This window comes from Toxorhynchites rutilus, chromosome 3 (genome assembly GCF_029784135.1).
Source record: "Toxorhynchites rutilus septentrionalis strain SRP chromosome 3, ASM2978413v1, whole genome shotgun sequence".
Classification (NCBI taxonomy): Eukaryota; Metazoa; Arthropoda; class Insecta; order Diptera; family Culicidae; genus Toxorhynchites; species Toxorhynchites rutilus.
In genome coordinates, this window is record NC_073746.1 from 317,812,671 (window position 1) to 317,834,000 (window position 21,330).

The 21,330-nt window shown below is 44.2% G+C and overlaps 1 protein-coding gene across 2 annotated transcripts in view; it reads right to left on the minus strand.

The window, feature by feature from the left end:
* The window catches only part of LOC129780254 (40S ribosomal protein S8-like), a 263,344-nt gene extending 242,436 nt beyond the window's left edge, over positions 1-20,908 (minus strand). For both annotated transcript variants that reach the window (XM_055788315.1, XM_055788314.1), the window contains exons 1-7: positions 20,775-20,908; positions 20,468-20,565; positions 19,966-20,402; positions 17,368-19,908; positions 8,531-12,800; positions 662-5,093; positions 116-604 (exon numbers count right to left, since the gene is read on the minus strand). In XM_055788315.1, coding sequence (XP_055644290.1) covers positions 116-604; positions 662-5,093; positions 8,531-12,800; positions 17,368-19,908; positions 19,966-20,402; positions 20,468-20,565; positions 20,775-20,893 — 12,386 coding nt within the window. In that variant the 5' untranslated portion in view covers positions 20,894-20,908. The remainder of the gene's footprint in view (positions 1-115; positions 605-661; positions 5,094-8,530; positions 12,801-17,367; positions 19,909-19,965; positions 20,403-20,467; positions 20,566-20,774) is intronic.
* Between the last annotated feature and the right edge of the window lie 422 nt (positions 20,909-21,330).

Sequence of the window (21,330 nt, forward strand, 5' to 3'; positions counted from 1 at the left end):
TGAACTAAATTTATTGACGAAACGGCGTGGAAAAGATTTAATCTCGATGAGATGTAGAATCATTGTAAATAGATAAAAATAAATAGTAATCTAACATTTGAGCATTCAAATTTACCTTGACGCTTGCAGGAATAATTCTACCACAGTTTTGAGCTTGAGCTCCCAACACGAGTCATCTTGGGATGTCATTGATTCCAGCAAAGTCATCTCGTGACGAACTGCTGAGTCAAGATTCGCGAGAGGAACAGTACCACTGAGAGCTAGTTTCACTCGATCTTGCAGCAATTGACACAGATCGGCCGTTGCATCGGGTAGATCCCTAGTCAGAAGACAAAGCAGCTGGCGCACTTCGTCTTGAATTTGGTTCGTTCCGCGTCGAAGGTTGTTGATAGCTAGCTCCTGGACTAGACCTTGGTTGCATAGTCCGATACGACATGGCATGTTGGATGCCATGGCACGCAGTAAAGTCAAACACTGTTCCGTTGATGCTAGAGCACATCCGTAACATTTGTTCACTGCAACTGCTTTGTCCGAGGCGGAACCTGGCGTTAGTGTTCCTCCGCTGGGAGAGTCCATCTGGCTTCGATCATACGCTACTAATTCTCTGAAAAATAAAAACATATTAGGAATTGTTATCTGCGTTCGAAATATATCACCACACCTCCTACACGCCTGTACTTTCTGGATTATCTTGCTGAGATCCTCAAAAGCCGACTTTGACTCAACGCAATACTTCTGCGCCAACAGTTGTATCACTTTGTTGACCTGTGAAGATCCGACGACCGATCCGATCAGCGTTTCGTCTAGCGTACGGTCCAACTTATGTTCCGCAACTTTCTGAACGAGTAGCTCCAGGATTTGCTTGTTGTTCTGCAGTGTTTTATACGAGCGGTCAGCCTTCTCCAGTGAGGCATGAATCGTCTGTACAGTTTTGGTTCGATCCTCAGACGACTCGATCGGATCCACGGCGCAACATGCGCGACCAAAGATGCTGTAATCGAACTTTGCATATTTACAGAAACCGCACGAATGGCATAGGAATGGATCCTTCTCGTCGTAATTGATTGCTCGACATTTGTGACACTGGAAAACGTTTTCCCCGCAGTTGCCACAGACGCCTGGATTTGCAGCAACCACAGCACTACAACGTGGACACTGCAGACTCTCGCTTGAACCGGATAGGGTCTCGTAGAAATCAGCATACTCAATCATCAAATTGCACGCGGTTATTGGTAGCGAGAAATCGATCTTCACATCGGTTTGTCCCGATTGCAGGGTAACTTTTCGTGCCTTGTGCCACATTGAGGGACGATTTTTGAGCTCTACTACCGCCTGGACGGTCCGATTGTTGTAATAGATGTTGATTACTCGCACCATCTTCTGACGCTTGAGATCCGCTATGCGCAGGATAATTTTCGAAATGGTATGGCTTTGCACCAATTTCACGATCGTTGTTGTAGTCGTAAACTTCGAATCGACCTTGATGGTTGAAAGTTTAATGTTGGAGTACGGAATTTCGGGATTATTGCAAACCAAACAGGGCTCAGATTCCAGATAAAATCCTTCCAATTCTAGCACATGTCCAAGAGCGGTATAAATCGGTGCATTCGGATGCTTCGAAAGCAATTCGTTTTGCTGCCGAAGCACGGAAACGGCTTGAGCAGTGTAATCCATGAGCTTATCGCTTAACGATTTAGTATTCAATGTGAGGTATCCTAGCAGATCAACAAATTGGGCGGTTCTTTTACCATAGGCTGGCAGCAAAGGCCACAATCCCCACAAACACTGCAAAAGTTGTTCTTTGTTCGCTTCATTACTGTTGTCGTAGAAGGCATACACCAAACTGTGAGCCTGCCAACGAATCGCGGTGGCGTTTGTCTCCAGCAAGAAACTGCGAATAAATTTGGCCAAATTTTGGAACGATACTTGGTTGAAAATCTGGGTTACCAATGCGACACATTGAGCCGGGTCGAACTTGGATTCGGTTGCTGTGTCAGACTCTTCCGATTTGTCACGATCTTTGCGTTCTTTCAACACGGAAATCTTCATACTGGATGATCCCGCTGATCCGGAAGAGGATGATTCCTGTTTAAGGCCTTGGGTATTGCAAATAGCTGATTGCAACAGCTGCAGAATGATCGATGAAACACCTTCCTCCAACTGACAGCAGCTGATGTTCAGTAGCGACGGCAGGATGTCCGAGTTTCTAACGCAAAACTTCTGCCAGTTTCCGGTGCGAACTGAGGCAATCTCTTGGCAGCCCCTGAAATGCTCGGTAAGTTCAACCAACGAATCGTAGCTGAGAATTGCACTCGTGCTCGATCCAATTGCCGAAATTTGCGGAACACTTCCATCGTAGCACTTTTTGACCGCCTTCATGTGAGTGTCCAGCGAGTGCAAATCACGCAACTGTCGGTATTTTTCCTTGTTGCCACAAATATACAGCAGCAGTTTTCTCACCTGTCGCCGCAGAACGGGCGATTGCATGTACATCATGTACTCGCAAAGGATGTTCGTCATGTACTCGCACAGGGAGTGATACCACTCGTGGGACGAAGGATGTCCAGACGATAACTTAAGAATTTGATAAGGTAATCGAACTGCCATTTCGGTAAGAACTTGTGGATACAACTCGAACACATCGGTACATCCTTTGACATATTGGCGTGCGAAAAACGGTTGCATATCGGGAGACAGTCCATACAAGGTTGGTTTCAGCAAGTTATTAGTTGGGGTTCCACCGACGGTTGTAATAATAGTACCAGCCGTGCTTGCCGTGTTTGGTCCCGTGGCGCTTTCCTCACTGTTGGCGATGTTTTTCCAATGTGGCAGAAAAGATTCCATTATCATCAGGCAGTATGGAATTGCGTTACTTTTCATCAAAGAGTTGGCTGTCGCTTGTGCCACAAATGTTGCATTGTCCAAAACGGCCTGACTGACGCCAGAGGACGATCCAGCGGCCGCGGCCGATGATGACGATGACGAAGAAGAGGATTTGGATTTAACCTTGCCCATGAGGACTCCAACAAGACGTAGGATTATCAGCTGGACTTCAGTTTTTGAGGTTCGGTTAGACATCTGGTATGTTTTGGTCGCGGGTATCTCCAAACGATCAATTAATGCCTGAAGCAAGCGGTTCATAACTTGCTGGTCGGCTTCCTGACTGCCATCCAGATCTGATGTGAGCATCAATATTACTTGCATAAACGGAATACACTGTGAACCGTTTACCGTGTCCAGCGTATTGAAGTTATCGACTAGCTTATTGAGAATCGAATATCTCAAAATGTGCAGTTTGCACGCATTCTCACTGCCACACTCTTCGGATTCGGGAGGAGCCACTGGTGCGGGTTGAATTTGCTCCACTCCGGATGATCTCGGGGGCGATGGATTCGGTTGTTCTTCGTATGTGGAGCTGCGTCCCGATGTTCCTCCAATGCTTTCGACCCCGCTACAACCACTTTCCGATCCACCACTGCCGCTCCCAGCATGCTCCCCTGCTGGAGATGTCCGGAGCGTTGATCCCTCAGTGGCCACGTTGGAGATCTCATCATCGTCTGATCCACCACCCGAGGTGTTCGACTCTACATTAAAAGATGAGCCTCCCGCAATGGCAGCTGGCAACCCTTGAGCTGGGTTGCGATTTCTCCCTTGATACTGGGCAATACTCTGCTGCAGTGCCGACAAATCTGAATCGTTGTCTTGCAAACTTAAAGCTATCGCGATCTCCATGATAGTTTCATCGTCAGCATCCGGGGTTTCCAGCAGATGCGGGAATCCGACACCAAGCAGAGCTTCCAGCGATGCTAGAGCTTGATTGCTTCCGGATGGTTCCAAACCAAGAGATTCAATGGCATCCACTTCTTGCATGACTCCTGCAAAATCGTCATTCGCTGCTGATCCACCGGTTGCCCCGGCACTCGTGGATGAACTAGCTCCTCCAACGGCGCCAATTGAGGCTGCCGATGGAACGGCAGAAGTCGAAGGTCCGGCCACGGAGGTTACCGTCGATGGTGTAGGAGTGGTACACACTGGAGGGCTCTCTATAAGTACTTTGCGACGGCGAACTTTCGGACGCAACAGTCTGATCATGGCTTGTTTCGCGCTGTGGCTTATAATAGGCGCCGGTTCAAGTAATAATTCGACGAACAATTTAGTCATTGACTCAATCATATCACTATCGGACAGAGCAAAGGCATAAATAATCTCCACCAGAGAATAGACAACTGCCTCAACGTGCGATAATCCTTGTTTAACAATCGCTAGTGGCTCTTCATAAGCTGGTGTTATTTTATACAAATCCTTCATGAGTTCCATGAGTTGCTGCAGGATTTGGAACTGATTCTCCGAGCAAATCTTCGTCAATGCTTGAGGGCGCTGAATGGCGATTCCTCGAGTCATCAAGACAATACGGTAGAATGCTTCCGGATCTATATTCTTGTAGTCTCGTACCTCAGCCATTTTCTTCAATTGGGTGTTGATGTCCGAAAGAATTTCCTTATCTTTGTAGGCGTGATAAGCCGTTTTACTCGAATGACATGTCATCATTACATTACGGGCATCCTGCTGAACCGAATTCGTAGTTGGGTAAAGAATCAACAAAGTGGCTACATCGATTGCAGTCTGTCTACAGCTCTCCTCACTGGTCGGTCCGCCAAGCAGCGTGAGACCACTATCGAGAACTTGCAGCATGGTTGAGGCCATCTTATCCAGGGGAGTAATCATCAAACCTGAACTTCCACTACCTTCCCCGTTATCTCCGTTACTCAAAGAGCTGGCCATTTGGCCAGGGGTTTGTGTGGCAGAATTCATCTGTGACGAACCTCCAACTTCTTCCGATTCTTCCGGCCAGCCGAAGAGATCCTTTGTCTTGCCATATACCTTGATGCTGTCCAGTATTGTAATATTTTCTGGATCCTGGGATGGTCCGAACAGGATACTCAGCTTCTTATCACTTTGTAAACTCTCTTCACGTGTCAGGGGTATGTCGTACCAACGAGCACGCGTGGCAACTGTCGGTATCACCCGACCGAGTATAGTGACATTTTGTGGTGCTTTACTAACATCTTGGGAACCGACGGAGACGCGAATTCCTGCAAAGTGAGATTTATTTTTTAATTTTTTTTAGAAACGTAATTTTTCATAAAATTAAGAGTGTATTGTGGTAGAAATATGGAGTTCCTTACTGCTACAATTTTAGAATAGTTTTTTTAACGTACGCGGTGTCGAGTTGGCCGTGTTTATAATGTTCAAATAAAACACGCACGAACGTAAATACTAACAAATTAAAACTATATTACTGAACGGACTAAAAACAGACTACATTGAACGATAACGGACTTGCACTGTTGTTGTTTTGTTTTCATCAGCTTAGCTTAGCTTAGTGAGCTCATCGATGTTTGTTATCGCACGATAATTAGGAATGTCCATGTTCCCAACATCTCCCTTCTTAATACAGCTGGTACGGGGGTCAAATCTTATTGGCTGTTTTCGCAGACGTGAAGAGCAACGAGGTACATGTACAGCTGTTTCGACTTCAGTAGGTCTGGATGATAGAGCAGCCATTGCAAGGGACAAAGGAATTACAGATTTGGATGTAGGCGTAATGGAAGAAGGCTGACGACTATCTGGTGTAACCCAGACTAAGCTTGGTGAAGCTGGCCTGGATGGCAAGATCTTCAATGGAGTTGAATGTTCAGCCGGAGTTGTGAGCATGGCCGACGATGTATCTACCTTGGGAGACATCGAGCTTGAAGCTTTGGCGCCAGATTCTATTCGACTTCGAAGCTGGTTTATATGCAAACGAATACTCCGACTATTCTCAATCCACACATTGAACATCACCTGTCCAATCCGCTCCAGAATGACCCCTGGTGCCCATCTCCATGAGTTCTTGGAGTGCACCTTGGCGTACATCGCATCATCTTTCTTGAACGTCCTCGGAACAGTTTCATTGATTGTTTCCCGAACAGTTGGTGGACGGATTAAGTCCAAACTGGTCCGAATTCTGCGCCCAAACATAATTTCGGACGGAGATTTGCCTTCTGGTGCTGACAGGTTTGCTGCTGTTCGATAAGTCCACAGAAAAGTGTCCGATACGTTCTGTATTGGTCCTCGCCCCTCTCAAATCTTCTTGATCGCTCGCTTGAATGTGTCTACGAACCTTTCGGCTTGTCCGTTGTATTGCGGATGAAACGGTGCGGTTGTCACGTGGTCGAAACCGTTCTCAAGACAAAACTGTGCAAACTCGGCACTAGTGAACTGCGAACCGTTGTCGCTTACAAGTGTTTCTGGTATACCGAGGAGAGCGAAGAATCTTTGAAGAACTTAGATCGTTGCAGAGGCTGTGATCGACTTCGTTCTGATGATTTCGACCCATTTGGAGTATGAATCGACGCTGAGAAAGAAGTAGTCTCCTTCGATAGGTCCTGCGTAGTCAATGTGAACGCGCTGCCATGGATGCGTTGACTTGAGCCACGACAACTGTGGTGCTTTGGGTGGACTCTTGGCTGCAGCTGCGCAGTTACGACACGCTTTGACATGCGCTATCCGAATCCGGATCAATCGACGGCCAGTAAACGAAGCTGCGCGCGATCGCCATCATGCGCTGGACACCAGAATAACCTCGATGAAGATGTTGTACGCAACGCTACCGAAACTCGCTCGGGATCACTAATCGTTCGGGAAACGTTACGCACCCTTGAATTGTGGACAGTGAATCACTCCGATCGAAGAACTGCTGAATTTACACGGTCTCGAATGGCCGTTTTTGACTGCGGCTATCATTGCTGGACGAAACGACCTTGCTAAGAACAGGATCGGAACGGGTGGTGTGCTGTATTGCTCTGAAATTGAGAGGAAGTGCGGTAGCCGCATCTAATGCAATTGATCTTACGTCGTTTTCCGTGATGATGCTGGCTGGTGTTAACAAATTTCGTTGTGTTCTCGTAGACGATATTGAAGTCGTATAGCAGTAGCTGGAGTACCCAGCGTTGCAGCCGGTTTGTCGTGTAAACTGGGATGCAGTTTTTCGAACTGAAGATCCGAAGAAGTGGAGCATTATCGGTTTGCAGTGTGAACTTCCGACCAAACATCTTGTGGAACTTGGTCACAGCGAAGATAATTGCCAGTCCTTCACGATCTGGCTGACTGTAAGCTTGTTCAGCGGCTGTTAGTGCTCTGGAAGCGTGTTGCACGACTTTCATTGACAAATCTGGAAATTTGAGGCTGGTGGTCGCTCCAACTCCAACCGATGATGCATCCGCTGCTACCACTATCTCGCGTTGTGGGTTGTAGTGCGTCAGGAGCGAATCTGAGATGAAACATCCTTTGAATAGTGGCACGAAGCTAGATCCGGCCAGAAGATCGTAGGGTTCTCGTGTTGCTTCAACAGAGGAAACAGACGCTTCTGTAGACACTCCATGAGGTAGATGCATTTTTTGGCAAACTTTGAAGCTGCCGGAAGTACGCCTTGAGGCTTCGTCAGCATGTGGGTGTACTGTTTCCAGGCCCGGGGCTTTCCCACCGTATGAGGACGGTCATCACCCGATGAAGTCAGTATCGCAAGAGAGATTACTTATCGTGTAATACTTTCTCGTAAACGGCAAAATTTCAGCCGAATCAGACTCGTAGTTTTGTTTTTGTTTTGGAAATTCCGCCGTCGCCACGACCACGCCACGGCCCGCCGTCGAATTGCACGACGAACTGCTGCCCCAGCAACCGTATTCTCAAGATTTGGTCCCGTGCGACTTTTTTTTGTTTCCAAATATGAAAAAGTCACTCGCCGCGCAGAAATGTGAGTCGAATGAGGTCATCGCCGCCACGGAGGCCTACTTTGCAGACCTCGAGAAAACGTATTTTTTAGATAGATTAAAGAAGTTAGAGCATCGCTGGGTCAAGTGTATCGAGCTAAAAGGAGACTATGTTGAGATCGACACTTTTCCAAACAATTTTTTTGTAGGCTGAGTGCTTATCGGACTGCCCTCGTGTTTTGTCGTTCGTCTCGATTTGAAGCCTTCTGCACTTTGAACGAATGCAGTTCGTTTCAGCTTTTTGGCCACATCCCTGCCCGAAGCATTGGGATTCCGCTTAAACGCTTTCACGACACGCTTGTGTTCCTGTTCACTAATAGAACATCCATTCTGACCGCATTTCTCCTTCCGTTCGATGCTCAGAGTTTCATAGTAACGTTTAATCACACGACCCACCGTTGACAGCACGATCCCGAGTTGTTTTCCGATGTCCCGATGGGAGAATTGAGGATTTTCCAGGAGCTTGCGCAAAATCAATTCGCGATGTTGCTTTTCGGGTGACGTCATTTTTTTCCAATTTTTGAAAAACTTACAGCGATAAAAAAACAGTGTAAACAATGCACTCTAAACTACTTCTAACCAAATTTTTAAGAAAAAATACCCAATGGGCCACTTTTTAAAGCGTTTTTTCCGTGATGCAATCCGATGTGGAACACCCTTTATGTAGATAATGATCATGTGCATATAACTAAATAACAGTTTTAACAATTCCAACTCACCTGTAATAACCATATTCGCCTCATTATTAACTACGTCTAGCGTGAATCCATTGGCTCGCGTCGAGGTTACATAGAGACCCGTCGAATTGAGTCGATGCTTCAAATGTTGAATGTTGTAAATTTGCAGCAAATCATTTCCCCCGTACTCAACCTCGTTCATCAGAAGACAGTGCTCGAAAAAGTCTATCGGGAACGTCGGAGCAGTGCTAGATCCACTTTTTCCACTAGTCTGGCCACTGTTGCTTTGTTTGCTGGCCTTCTTGGATTTGCGAGTTTTTGAGTACGCACCAGTCTGGAACTGATGGCCAATGGGTTGAATTTCCGGCGATAGCCAATAGCTCGTGTTTTCGGGATGGGCAGCATAAATACGCAGACTACCATCCTCGCAGAGCAGTATCAATGTGGTCTTTTCGACGCCCGAAACCGAGTGCCGAATCGCAACCATATCCATTATTTTCGCTTTAGCATTTTGCGCCTTGATTTCCTGGGCGACGTATCCATCTGGCTTTATCATGAATATAACCGGATTGTTGAGGTTCTGCATCATCGCACAAATGAGTCCAGGATGACCGGGAATTTCGGTCCACTGGCAGAGGGGTTGGGTGGTTGATTTAGAGAACACCTTCGAGGCTGGATTTGATATCAAATTGATGACACACTTTACACCCTGGTTAGTATTGGTCAGCGGAGCCATGAAGTTTCGACCGGCGACATAGCTGAAGAACAGCATTTGCAGTACATGTGAATAGTAAATGGAGACACCTCCTCCGAGAATCTGCCCATTATCGTCGGTGATTGAAGGGTGATCCAGTTCCAGGGTGCTTGTCACATAGAACGGTCCATGCTTGGCGAGGCTCTCATCGCTCAGTGGCTGGGTGTAGATGTAGCCATGCGACGACATTATAAGCATGTAATATGTGTCTTCTTGATAGACGAACGTACAATCGCGAATTTTGCCGCTCGGCACTAGGAAGTAGTACTGTGGGCTATAGTTGTCTTCGGCCAGGTCGTAAATTTTGACGAAGTCGGCGGTAACCAATGCAAGTTTCGTCTGCGAAGACGGCAACCAAATTGCTCTCTTGATGAAGTTGCCGGTGTCAAGTTGAGGTGTTAGTACGATATGCTCATTCGTTGCTCCGGTACTGGTGAAGGTGAGAATATGACATTCCTTTAGGCCACAGACTGCCAGGAAATCTTCGTTCGCAGGGTTCGAAGCTAACGAGAGAACGGTGCACGGGATGGGAGCCATAGCGAGTCTTGTAAGGGTCAATTTTTTCTTTGCTGCATCAGCTTGCTTCAATAGAGCGGACAGTTGTAGAATTGTTACTTTTCCTTTCTCGTGCGATACAGCCAACTGTTGGCGCTTGCCGTGGGGTGATGCCAGACAGCAGAGTGCCACCCGGCGAACCAAATTTGTTGACAGTAGTTGTTTGATGGTTTGTCCTTGTTCGCCGGAGAAGTTCATCCGAACATTCTCGAACGCTCCCTCCTGAGAACCCAGAGTTGCAACCATAATTTGATCGCTAAATGAATATGATTTCTCGGGTTGATGCAATCGTTCCAAGGCATTGCGAGCACGAAGATGACACCCAACTGTAGAATATTTCGCACAATGTTCTTTGATCGCTGGCATCAGCGAATTGAAGAATGCCAAAATACACCGCACGACCACCTTCCATTGATCTTGATTACCCAAGGCATCCCTGGAGCTTTCAATTATTTTAGCCAGCAGCTGTTCCTTTTCCGACATCTGACCACCTCCGGAGAGGTTGTGTTGGTTGGTGGGACTTGAAACACGACGTCTGAGCGAACTGGTCAGTAGAACGGACTCAGCCTCTGATGATCTGGGTAGAGAGGTGCCCAGAATTGAATCATCTGCGTGGCCCAAATTGCTACGACGTAACAACGCCTGACAGGATCCGTCCTCTTTGGCGCCACAATCACAGAAGAAATTTCCGTATTTAGCGTAGCTGATGTCATGATTCTTGTGGCATACCCGAGCGCACACAGAGCAAACACCAACCCCATCAACCATCTTACAGGTATGACAGTAATACCAGTGCTGGTTCATAAAGTCTTTCTGTGTGATTGAGAATGTACACAACTTGTTGCTAAGACTATCTTCGTCCGAATCTTCCACGGCACTGTCGTCGTCATCTCCGCCCAGGTCTTCTAGAATATCGTCCGCGTCCAACGGGGATTCCTCGTCCCAGGGAGGATTCATCGAACGGCTTCCCGACGCTCCCAATCCGAGCAGTAAATCGCTCATGTATTTCAAAATCGCAGTAACATTCTCCAGCTGTACTGCCGCCTTCGAACCGGATCTATTTCCCTTGCTTTCGAGAACTTGGTTCTTCGAAATTTCCAACCAATCGACTGCAGCCGTAAACAACAGCGCATGACCGCGACCTTTCCCCGCATCGGCAAGCGTAATCATCACCTGCAGTAGATCGGCAAATTCTATTGCTTCCTGTGCCGGACACAACAGATTGTGTCCGATTTGGATCAAAGCCTGGAAAAGAACCTCAGCCACCGACGGCGCAATTCTATTTTCCGCCACGATGTACTTCACGAATGCTTGCAGAAGCTTCCCGTTCTTTTCTAGCGCTTCATCCACAGTATCATTTCCGGTACGGCTGTTTTCCCTCTGCCAAGGCATCATACACTCATAGTCGATATCCATAGCATCCGGATCGCCTCCCACCGATGCATTGTTACCGGTGTTGTTATCCGACGTTGCCGATACCACCAGCTGATCGGTAATGCTAGGAATAGCCGACACAGTTGCCATATTGGTCGGAGTTGGAACGTTGCTCGAGGCGTTCGAATCCCCCGCAGTTAGATTCGCCCCTCTAGGACCCAGCAGAATATGGCTAAGCCAACTTTTAAGCTTCGATGCATCCGCACTAGCAAGCTCACTGATACAATTACATACCTCCTCCTCGTCGAATTGGGCGTCAAGTTTCTCCGATGCGGCAAATAATTTCTCGAAGAACTGTAACACTTTCGTCGAATACTTCTGGCACAGATTGGTGCCGGTGAACGAGAGCAATATCTGAACCAAGTTGCCCTTCTTGCTCTCATAAAAGAACTCTCGCATCGCTTTCAATCCGATGGTCTTCTCGAGCATGGATTCCCAGAATTTGATGATGCTGTGCAGAACAGTCTCCTCGATAGTTACCGTCTCACCTTGGGCGGACAGCTCGTTGTATTCAATGAGGAAGCGATAGCTGTGGCGAAGAATATTCGAGTAGGCAAGAAGTTGGTATGTTTCCGAGTTTGAATCACCTCCTAGCAGCGACTCGAGGCATTTGTTTACCACATCGTACAAATATTCAGAACGAAGGTCGAAAATCATCGGGATTAGAACCTCCTTCAGCTCATCGTCAAGCTGTTTATCGTCGTAATTTGGGAGCATGTAATAAATCAGGTTGATACACGATTTCAGCGAATGTTTTAGCGAAAGAAGTATCGAATAGGTGAGATGCTTAGATGTTTCTGTTAGGTGGCCCTCAATCACGGTTAGTGTGTGAACCTCAGCTGGGAATGATCCACTTGCGAAGTTGTCTTCGCTTGTAATAGACAGATTTTTGCGCCATTCTACCGAAATCACATCCTTGTCCTGTCCAGTGATCAGTGCGACTAGTTGTGCGGATAAATCCTGACAAAAACTGTTCTTCGAGCCACAAATAGCAATCAATGGTTCGATCAATGTGGCGGGAATTTGTCCACTGAGATTTTGGAACATGGTCTTATAGGTAGCTTCCTTGACAACTTCTAGAACCTTCATAAGCTTCGCCATCAGGCTGCGGGTCAAATCATTGCGTGAGTCCGATTTGTTCGAATCAACCCCTGGACTAGCGGTTGTGGAAACATCAGTGGTGGATGGAACTCCACTCGTAACGCTCAGCTGCTGTTGCCCTGCTGCTCCAACCGATGCAGCACTCGCTTCACTCGCGCTAGAACAAGCAGATGTGGTGCTACTATTGCTGCTAGTTGAACTACTGCTACTGCTGCTAGACGAGCTGCTGCTATTTGCATTGGATTTCGTTTTAATGTTAACACCTTCCTTCTCGGCCCAACAGATGGCGTATAAATGTGACACCAGGCTGTCCAGCAGAATTATTTTCGATAATCGTGGCTGATCTGGCGTGAATGTGGACGCAAACGATTCCAATCCGAGCATTGTGAGCTTGAGGCTGTATTTAACATCCGAGACGTGATCGGTCAAACGATTCCAGAGTGCTTCCGCCGATTGTGTATACATGCCCTGAAACGAGTAATGATTAGCAACAATAACAAAAAAATAATTTCTCGTGGAGCAATTCCACGTCAAATCGGCAGTAACACCCAATTCACAATTTTCATTATCATATAACCAATTTGAATTACGACTGATTTCTTGAAATGACGATTTAAAATCATTGATCTTCCTTTCAAAAAATCGTTACTCAAAATCCAGATATCTGATTTAAGTATGATGTTCCTCAAAATTGTTGGAAAATTTATAAACTATTCAGGAAAAATAATAGAGATGAAAGGGATATCCGGTATCCGGCCAATATTTGTTATATGGCTGGATACCGAATATTAGAAAAAATATATAAAATTTTTATTAACTTAAGATAAAGCATAACATAATAAGCATATAAACATCATTCACACGTAAATAAGGTGTGATTACTGATATGTCAGAAATGTTATTATGTTATCAATATCTCATCTTTGTTTGCAGCAACATGCGGAATTACTTCGAATATATAAAAGCCCAACACACTACTCCATCTAGCCTAACAATTGTTAGGTCGTCATATTAATGAATGAGTCGCTGGTCATAATAAATTCGAATTATAATGAAGTAAGTGAATCCCCTCTCAGATTACCATCCCAAGACAGTTTTAAGTTTTTTTTGCAATCTCAATAAAAATCATTGATTGCTGTTCTTAAAACACGTAATTCTTACTCTCATTGGACCAGTTTTAGAATTATTAGAAAACACACAAATCTCAATGTTATGAATCATTATCAGAAAAAAAACTGTCCTAGATTCCTTGTAGCAAACATGATACACTATTGAATAGGATATTTATTCTAAACGAAAAAATTCATAATTTTCATTCAAAAATGTGTTTATTTTTTTCTAAAATTCAACGCTTTATTTGCTTCATGTCGTTTCTCTCAATTTTGTATTAGCTTATAAAGAACCGAATATCCGGCCGCCGGCCTCGTAGGGAATTATTTGCTTGAAGCGTGAAAGAGACAAACTGATCCCGAGCGAGCTTTGGCACAAGCGTATTGTGTTTTGTTTACAAACAAAACACAGTAGACTTCCAATATGGCTGGAGAGTGGTTTTAGAAAGTTGGCCCACCTTAGGATATACTTCTAGGCGCCTTGGGCCGGATATCCGTTATCCGGTATTCGGTGAAACCACTATCCGTTTCATCACTAAAAAATAGCATACTAAATGCACTGTTGAAAAATCTAGCTCAAAAATCAAATTGCAATTGCAAACATTGAGAACTAAGCTGCCTCCCTTCGATATATTTTTTTTTTTTTTTTATAGGAAAACCCTTCCAATTTAAGGTAGGTTTGGAGTTCCCGTGAACATGAACGTGGACAAACACTTTTTTGTTAATAATTCATCACTCCATATATAAAACGCGAGGAAACCATCTTGAAACGATAGGAATAAACATTTTCCAGTTGAAAAGCCTGTTCAAACACAATTCATATTGATAAAAGTGGATTAATCCAATATTTCACAACGATTCTGACTTTATACCGTGGAATCGAGATGTTGGTGAACTCACCATAGTTCACCGACTTCGGTGAACGTGAACGTGAAAACAGTGGTGAATATAGACGTCAAAATATTTCCCCGTTCATGTTCACGTTCGAGTGTCCCAAGGCATTCTGAAAATTATTTCACAGTGAACTGTAAAAGGTTATGTTTAGCAAATCTCAAGTTTTCAATGAAAATTTAGATATAGATGCAATTTCATTCAATCGGATCTCTGCGCGGGTTGAAAAAATTCGTATCCTCGGGTTCATTCGTGAACAACTGTATATTTTTTTCTGAATCACTTTATTGAAGATCGATGTTTATTTATTTCACGTTTACGCCCGAACTTTTAATATGAACGTGAACGCGAACAAAATCATTCTATTCACCACGATTTTTTGAGCTCTTTGTTCGCAATTCACGGTAACTCTAAACCAAGATGCTGAACTATAGGTGTTTCGTTGTTGACACTTTCAGGACATGACGTGAGACGAGTAGCGAGACTTTCAGAATTATTTACTATTTGTTTGAGTGTGTGGTTATGATTTCAATGTCAACTCGCTAAGGAAAAAATGAGCAAATATATATTCGTGGAATATAGTGCACAACCTTTTGCTCTAGCCAATTACTTGTAACGGCCCTTTCCGGATCTCCTTCCCGGTATATGCACAGCATTCTCCTCCTTCCTGAGCGATTTAGAGGCGAATGACGTGAAAAGTTTAAAGCCTCTTTAATCCAACATCATCATCATCCCTGAGCGAAATCAGTGGAGTCACAATCAGCGTTATTTTTTTGTCACCATCGCCGTAAGCTGGTAGTACTCTTTTCCCCGCCGATGGGAGTCAAACAGAAGTACATTTTGCTTGGAAAGGAAGGCGAAAAGATATACTAAAACATCCTTCTGCACTGTTATGATTCGACAGTAAAGCGCGAGCAGCTATATTGCCAACGAATGCATTTGTCACCAAAAGATACGACTTGTTTTGTAAACAAATTTGTTTTTTCACGAGCAATGGCCGAACAGCAATTTTGACATTGCGGTCCACCTATAGTACAACGCCTTGCTCTAAACCAAGGCGCCTCTATATATACCAGGTGAAACAATCATATGAAATGCACTTTCAGCCATATTGGAATTGCTGTCGGTATTGTTTACAAACAGCTGCCGGCGGCTCTCTACAAACTGCCACGACGCTTATTCGAACGATGCCTACTATGTTCGGCTTTCGCAAATTTATGTGAAAAAGAAGAGATGATTTTGTAGAATTTCATTCTCATCCGGTTCATCCACTACTCTTGCATGTGAAAATGCAAAAATGGCGTATCCTAGCAATAACAAAACAAACAACCACAAACCGTAATCCCCTTCTTATTAAAGTGATGATGTTGCTTCACCTGTTATACATTTATACAAGCGCCTTGCTCTAAACCAGGCTTTAGGGATGTTTGACGTACAGTCAGGGTTGCCGACTATTATTTTCAAAAATCAGGCAGAATGAAAATAAAAATCAGAAGAAATCAGGATAGCACATATTGTGTTGGCCGGAAACCGATTTTTCGAAACACAAACGCATGATTTTTACGAATCATTTATGAGCACACCTATGTTCCATTATCTCTCGCCATCTTTCACACAGCCTAAAAATATTATTAAAATATTAGCAGTAGTTATGGCATTTTTTCGACTGTTTGATTAGTAGAACATCATAATGGAGCTTCGATAATAATGAATAAGTTTAGCTTCGTGATAAATTGAAAAGATTATGCTAAAGATGATGTTTTTTTTTGTAGAATATCTGAAAATGTATGAAAAAAAGTTGTAAAGTAGGAATTAGGACTACGTGTTTTAAGTATTCATAAAACAATGAGTAATTATTTTCATTCAAAATATAACGATTTGAAACTGCCTTCGGGCGTGCTAATCTGATAGAGTATCTTTCTTTCATGCCAACTTCAAGCTTTAATAAATGTCGACAGAGTATTTTCGGTAAAGCGAATCACTACGGAATGTATAGATAAAAAACAAAAACAAAAAGATTAAACATTATACAAGTGTGGACTGGAGAACTTTGTTATGTAGGCTATTATGACAACTCTCGTTTCTAACCAGAGCAGGAGAGTGGGCTTTCAAACGAGTTGAATCAGAACCAATGGATTCCACATGCTCGTCAATTGCCGTGCTGTCGTTTTTCCTGTTCGGCGGAAGATAAATTACGCCGATACTGATAGTGTTGAGATGAACTTCCACCAAAACCCTCAGTCGTTCAAGTAGGAGATAAATAGGACTGGATCTAGATAACTGGTTAGTCACCTCGTGACAGCAATCGATACTCCACCACCGAGATTTATGAATGTATAGATGACTTCTATCGGTACGGTATACGGCATACGAAGAGCTCAATCTCGAAACATGTGAGGTAATCGGCTATGATCAAATTAGCCTAACAATATTGAAGAAAGCATCTAATGTACTTATCCCCGTATACACTGAAATTTTCAATTGCATAATTACTAAATCTACATTCCCAGAAGCATGGAAAATCGCTCGCATTGTCGACGAGAGGCAAGTTGTAATTCTGGCCCTCTTCGATTTTAGTAAGGCTTTTGACTCCATCAATCACAAACTGCTTTGTTGGAAATTGAAATCTATTTTTAAATTCAACAGGACAGCTGTTAAATTATTACCTTCCTGTCTAACAGAACGTTCACGGTTTGTTGAATTTCTAAACAAGAGATCTCCATGTGATTCTGTAAGTTGTGGTGTTCTTCAGGCCTTTAATCTTGGACCAATGTTCAATGTTCATCAATGACACTCCGAATGAGTTGAACTACTGTAGGTATCATTTATAAACAGACGATTTTCTCACGATTTTTTGGAAGAAAGATCAATGATTTTGAATTCGTCATTTTTAAAATCAGTCGTAACTTAAATTGGTCATATGTTAACAAAAATTGTGATTTTAGGTAGTTTCCGTACCAAGTTTAAAAAAAATCAACGATGCTCGGGTCAACGGCCGGTTGATATGGCGTGGAATTTCCCCGTACGCAACTTACCTGTTTCACGAGACTGTTAACAATCAAATAGTGTGAATGAGTGATTGGATGCAGACAACGAATCGACCATATCAACGAATGTAGATTTGGGATCTTCTCCTGCATTAGCGCTTCCACGTGCTGCGTGGAAGGAGGTAACCCGAGCAGCAACTTCCAGCACAAACTGAAGCAATAATGGACAGCGCACAGTGTTTGGAACGGGATCTTCGCTAGACACATATCCGTAATACTGAGAATATCTATGAGAGCATCAATCAGCCAGGGATATTTCAGTTTGTCAGGTGTGCAAAGAATGAAATTCCATGCCAATCCGTCTAGCTTGAATTCTTGCTGTACTTTCGAGTCCACGGTTGTCAACGAGTAGAACTTTGGTTTCACTCCTCCCACGCTGAATTCATTTGCTAGCTTGCGGTGCTTATCCTCGATATCCTTGCGACAGAATGACATCATTTTGGTCTTATAGTTGATCAAATCGGTAATTTTCTGCTCCGAATCCACCGTGAACACGCTGAACAAATTCCAACGAACCTGCTCAAGCAAAACGTTTGGAGGGTTGTACAAATGCTTCATTAGATATTCTAGAAAGAGGAGCAGCCGAGACAGCAGCATAATTTGGTTGTCTCGTAGTGGTTTTTCAGGAGTGACGGAACGACACACTTCCGAACAACGGATTACCCCTCCAGCTGTGAGCAACAGGATAGATTTTTTCTGCATCAAATTCAGTGAGTGGAACAGAAATAGCAAGAGCTGGGCGTGTTCCACATTCAAATCCTCAACCTCCGACTCATTCGGCAGGGCTGTGCAGCAAACACCCTCGACAAGCGTGTTAACAAGTCTGTGCCAAACCGACAGACAAGCGGCTTCCTTCTCCTGCGATGGTTTCAACAGTAGAATCTGCACAAGCACAGCCAATGTTCGCGAGTAAACTTGCAGCGGCCACATGTTGGAATCCTGTGTCCACGGCGAAACACCAAGATGAAGCAGAAGCGCCGATTGTAAAGATTCATTCAGCAGTGAGTTCGATATCAAATTGTGCAAATATCTTCCAACCGATCCGGAAAATTTAATCATTGCATTTTGCCACTGCAGACAGCCTGAATTCTCGGGTTCACCTCTGGCCGAATCTCGATCCAAGTCGCGAAGAATGTTAGCGAGAAGAACCATTTGCTGTTCACTGAGTCCAGTCCGTACGTATCGGCTAAGATAGATATGCTGCCCTCCCAGTGATGCATCGAAGAAATTGAAAATTAACGAGCTCAAATTCAGATACTCGTGAGGCTCGTCCTTAGCCGGGACCAAATTGCTTCCGTGTCGTTTCTCGTCTTTTTTCTCCTGCTCCTGAGATTCAGTCATTTCCTCGTTGGCTTCAGGAGATAAGGTTTCTTTGAACCAAAGTCCAAGATAACTGTCACTGTCTTCCTCCTCCGGTTCGCTTTCCTCCGAGCAAGAGAACGTATCATTGTAGTAAGTAGTCGAATCACTGTAGCTCATCGGCTCCCCCTCGTTTGTGCTTTTCGTGTTGATTCTCCGCAGAGTGCAAGCCTTCCGGTATGATACAGTAGCCAGGAACGTTAGCAATTGTTGCAATGTAGCACTGTTTAATACACGGACTACTCGCTGGATGGAAGAATACTGCCCGAGGATATCGAACCCAGCTGACTCAATGCTGCTGTATTCGTCATCATCCGAGCGGGAATCAATGCGGAGATCATCGATCAGTTCTGTAAGAAGGGTGATACTGTGTCGCGCAATTGCAGCATTCAACACACCGAATCCCTGCTGCACTTTGAACAGGTTTACCCTTAGAGCCGGGGTCGGTGTTGCCGATGCCATCTGCGGCACGTCTAGAGTTTTTAGCGGACTTCTGCCCTTCATACTTTCATCCGAAGTCTTTACTGATGCAGTTTGCTGAACATTTCCCCCACTGGGGTTACCAGAGGCACCCATTGTTCCTTGGATGCCAGAGATCAGTAGCCAAGCTCCCATACAAACGTGATTCTGGTAGATATGTGTTCTGGTTGAGCTCTTGAGAATACTTCCGATTTTCGTGAATATTTCCAAAGCACGATCAACAACGATTCGAGCAAAATCCTCCTCTTCGTCATTCTCCTTTTGAAATTGCGTGCTGGATATCGGTTCTTTTTGCTGTAGTTGCGAGGATGACGCGCTTTTCTGTGAACCGCTAGCGGCCATCGCCAGAACACTAATAGACGTAGATGTCAATACGGCACAGTAGAGTGCAGACATTGCGCACTGTGACAAAAGCGTAATCTTCGCCGGTGTTAATGGTTCAACAACAGGGAGTGAAATAGCGTGTAGCAGATTGGAGATATCCGACTCAATTTGGGACAGATTTGACTTGATAGTTCCCGCTTCGGCTGTAGTAATCGGGAGATACAGTGGTTTCCCGTGAATGGTGCATTCTTCGTACTTCGTTCGATACTTTGCCAACGTGGTCAGAGAGCTCGTACACCATTTAAACAATATGTCGCCGCCATTAACGGCTTGCAGACATTGGATGTTAGATTTAACGAAGAGATCCTGAAAAAAGTGAACATTTGGTAATGTTTCATATATGAAATATGTGGAGAAAAATACCGTGCAATCAATTTGTTCTTCACTGAGTGCGGCAAATGTAAATACTCCGATGCCAAGTGGTGTCGTTAACTGTTGTAGAATCACAGAGGATAAATCAGACCGCGAACGTTTCATTTCACTCTTCGGACTGTCTTTATCCGATCCACTACCACTGGAGCTTACGCCGACTCCGGATGAGCCACTTGTACCACCGACTGAAGGTGATTTACCATGCGCCTCTGGGTACTTCAAATATTTCATGCCGGATGCGGGAATAATAGATGACGTGGATGAACTACCCGCTGGATGCTGTACTTCCTTGCGACCCTCGCAGAGAACTTTCAGTGCCATGAGAAGGATGCTTGGTTTATTCGGAGCTTGCTCATCCAGATGATGAATAATGTAACGAATCAGTACAGTGGCCGCCTCAGCGAACTGCGGAAGTTGTGTTTGTGATACTAGAAATAAATGCCCAGTTGCGAAGTAAACATCTCATCATCAAAACTTATATTTCAACACTTACGCGATGTGACGTGATTGGTAAGATTTTCAGCCGCCAGAACGACAAAACTGTCGAAAAACTGTTTATGACTGACATCATGATCGATAATTTCACTTTCACTGAAATAAGAAACAAATATATATATCTATATATCAACAGCTGTTCAGGTCCCCCAATCGGCAGACCCGTTTATCGATTGCGCTGTATGAGCCGGCACTACGCAAAGGGGACCAAAAGGTCGCCATTGCTGAAAATTTTTCCTTCCTCACTTTGAGTCGAATTTTTGCCAGAAGGAACACATTTTGCACAGAACTAACTAGTCACTTACTTTTGAATGATAGTTTTCGCCAAATTTATAGCATCGTTTTTAGTAACATTTTCACTTGAACTGCTCAAAAAGGGCTTCAAAATCGCAGCCCAATCTACTCCACCCGAATGTGCAGCCATCTTAATTTTCTTTGTGAGAAATATGTACTGAAGAAAAGTGACATCGGCGAGTGAGAGCGACGATGAGTTAACAAAATTATGCAAACTTCACCTGTGTTTTGATGTTGCATGCTGTTGTTTTTATATACAGAGATTCGCTTCTAATTGGACAGTTTTGTAAACATCATTTTTCTACACCACAATAATTTTTTAGGAGTGTTTCCAACCTAGATTACTGATTTCGCACATTTTTCTAATGTTTTTTTTTAATGATTTGCTTGTTTAGGTTGTTTTTCATATTGTGTTGTGCTTGTTGATATGGCCAATTACAGGCCACTTTTGCACTTTTGCATTTTACTTCTCTAACATGTCTAATTAGAATTGTATTGGGTAATGTATTATTTCATATTTGGAAAACATATTTCAACCGATATTATGCGGGCGCTACACGATTCGTC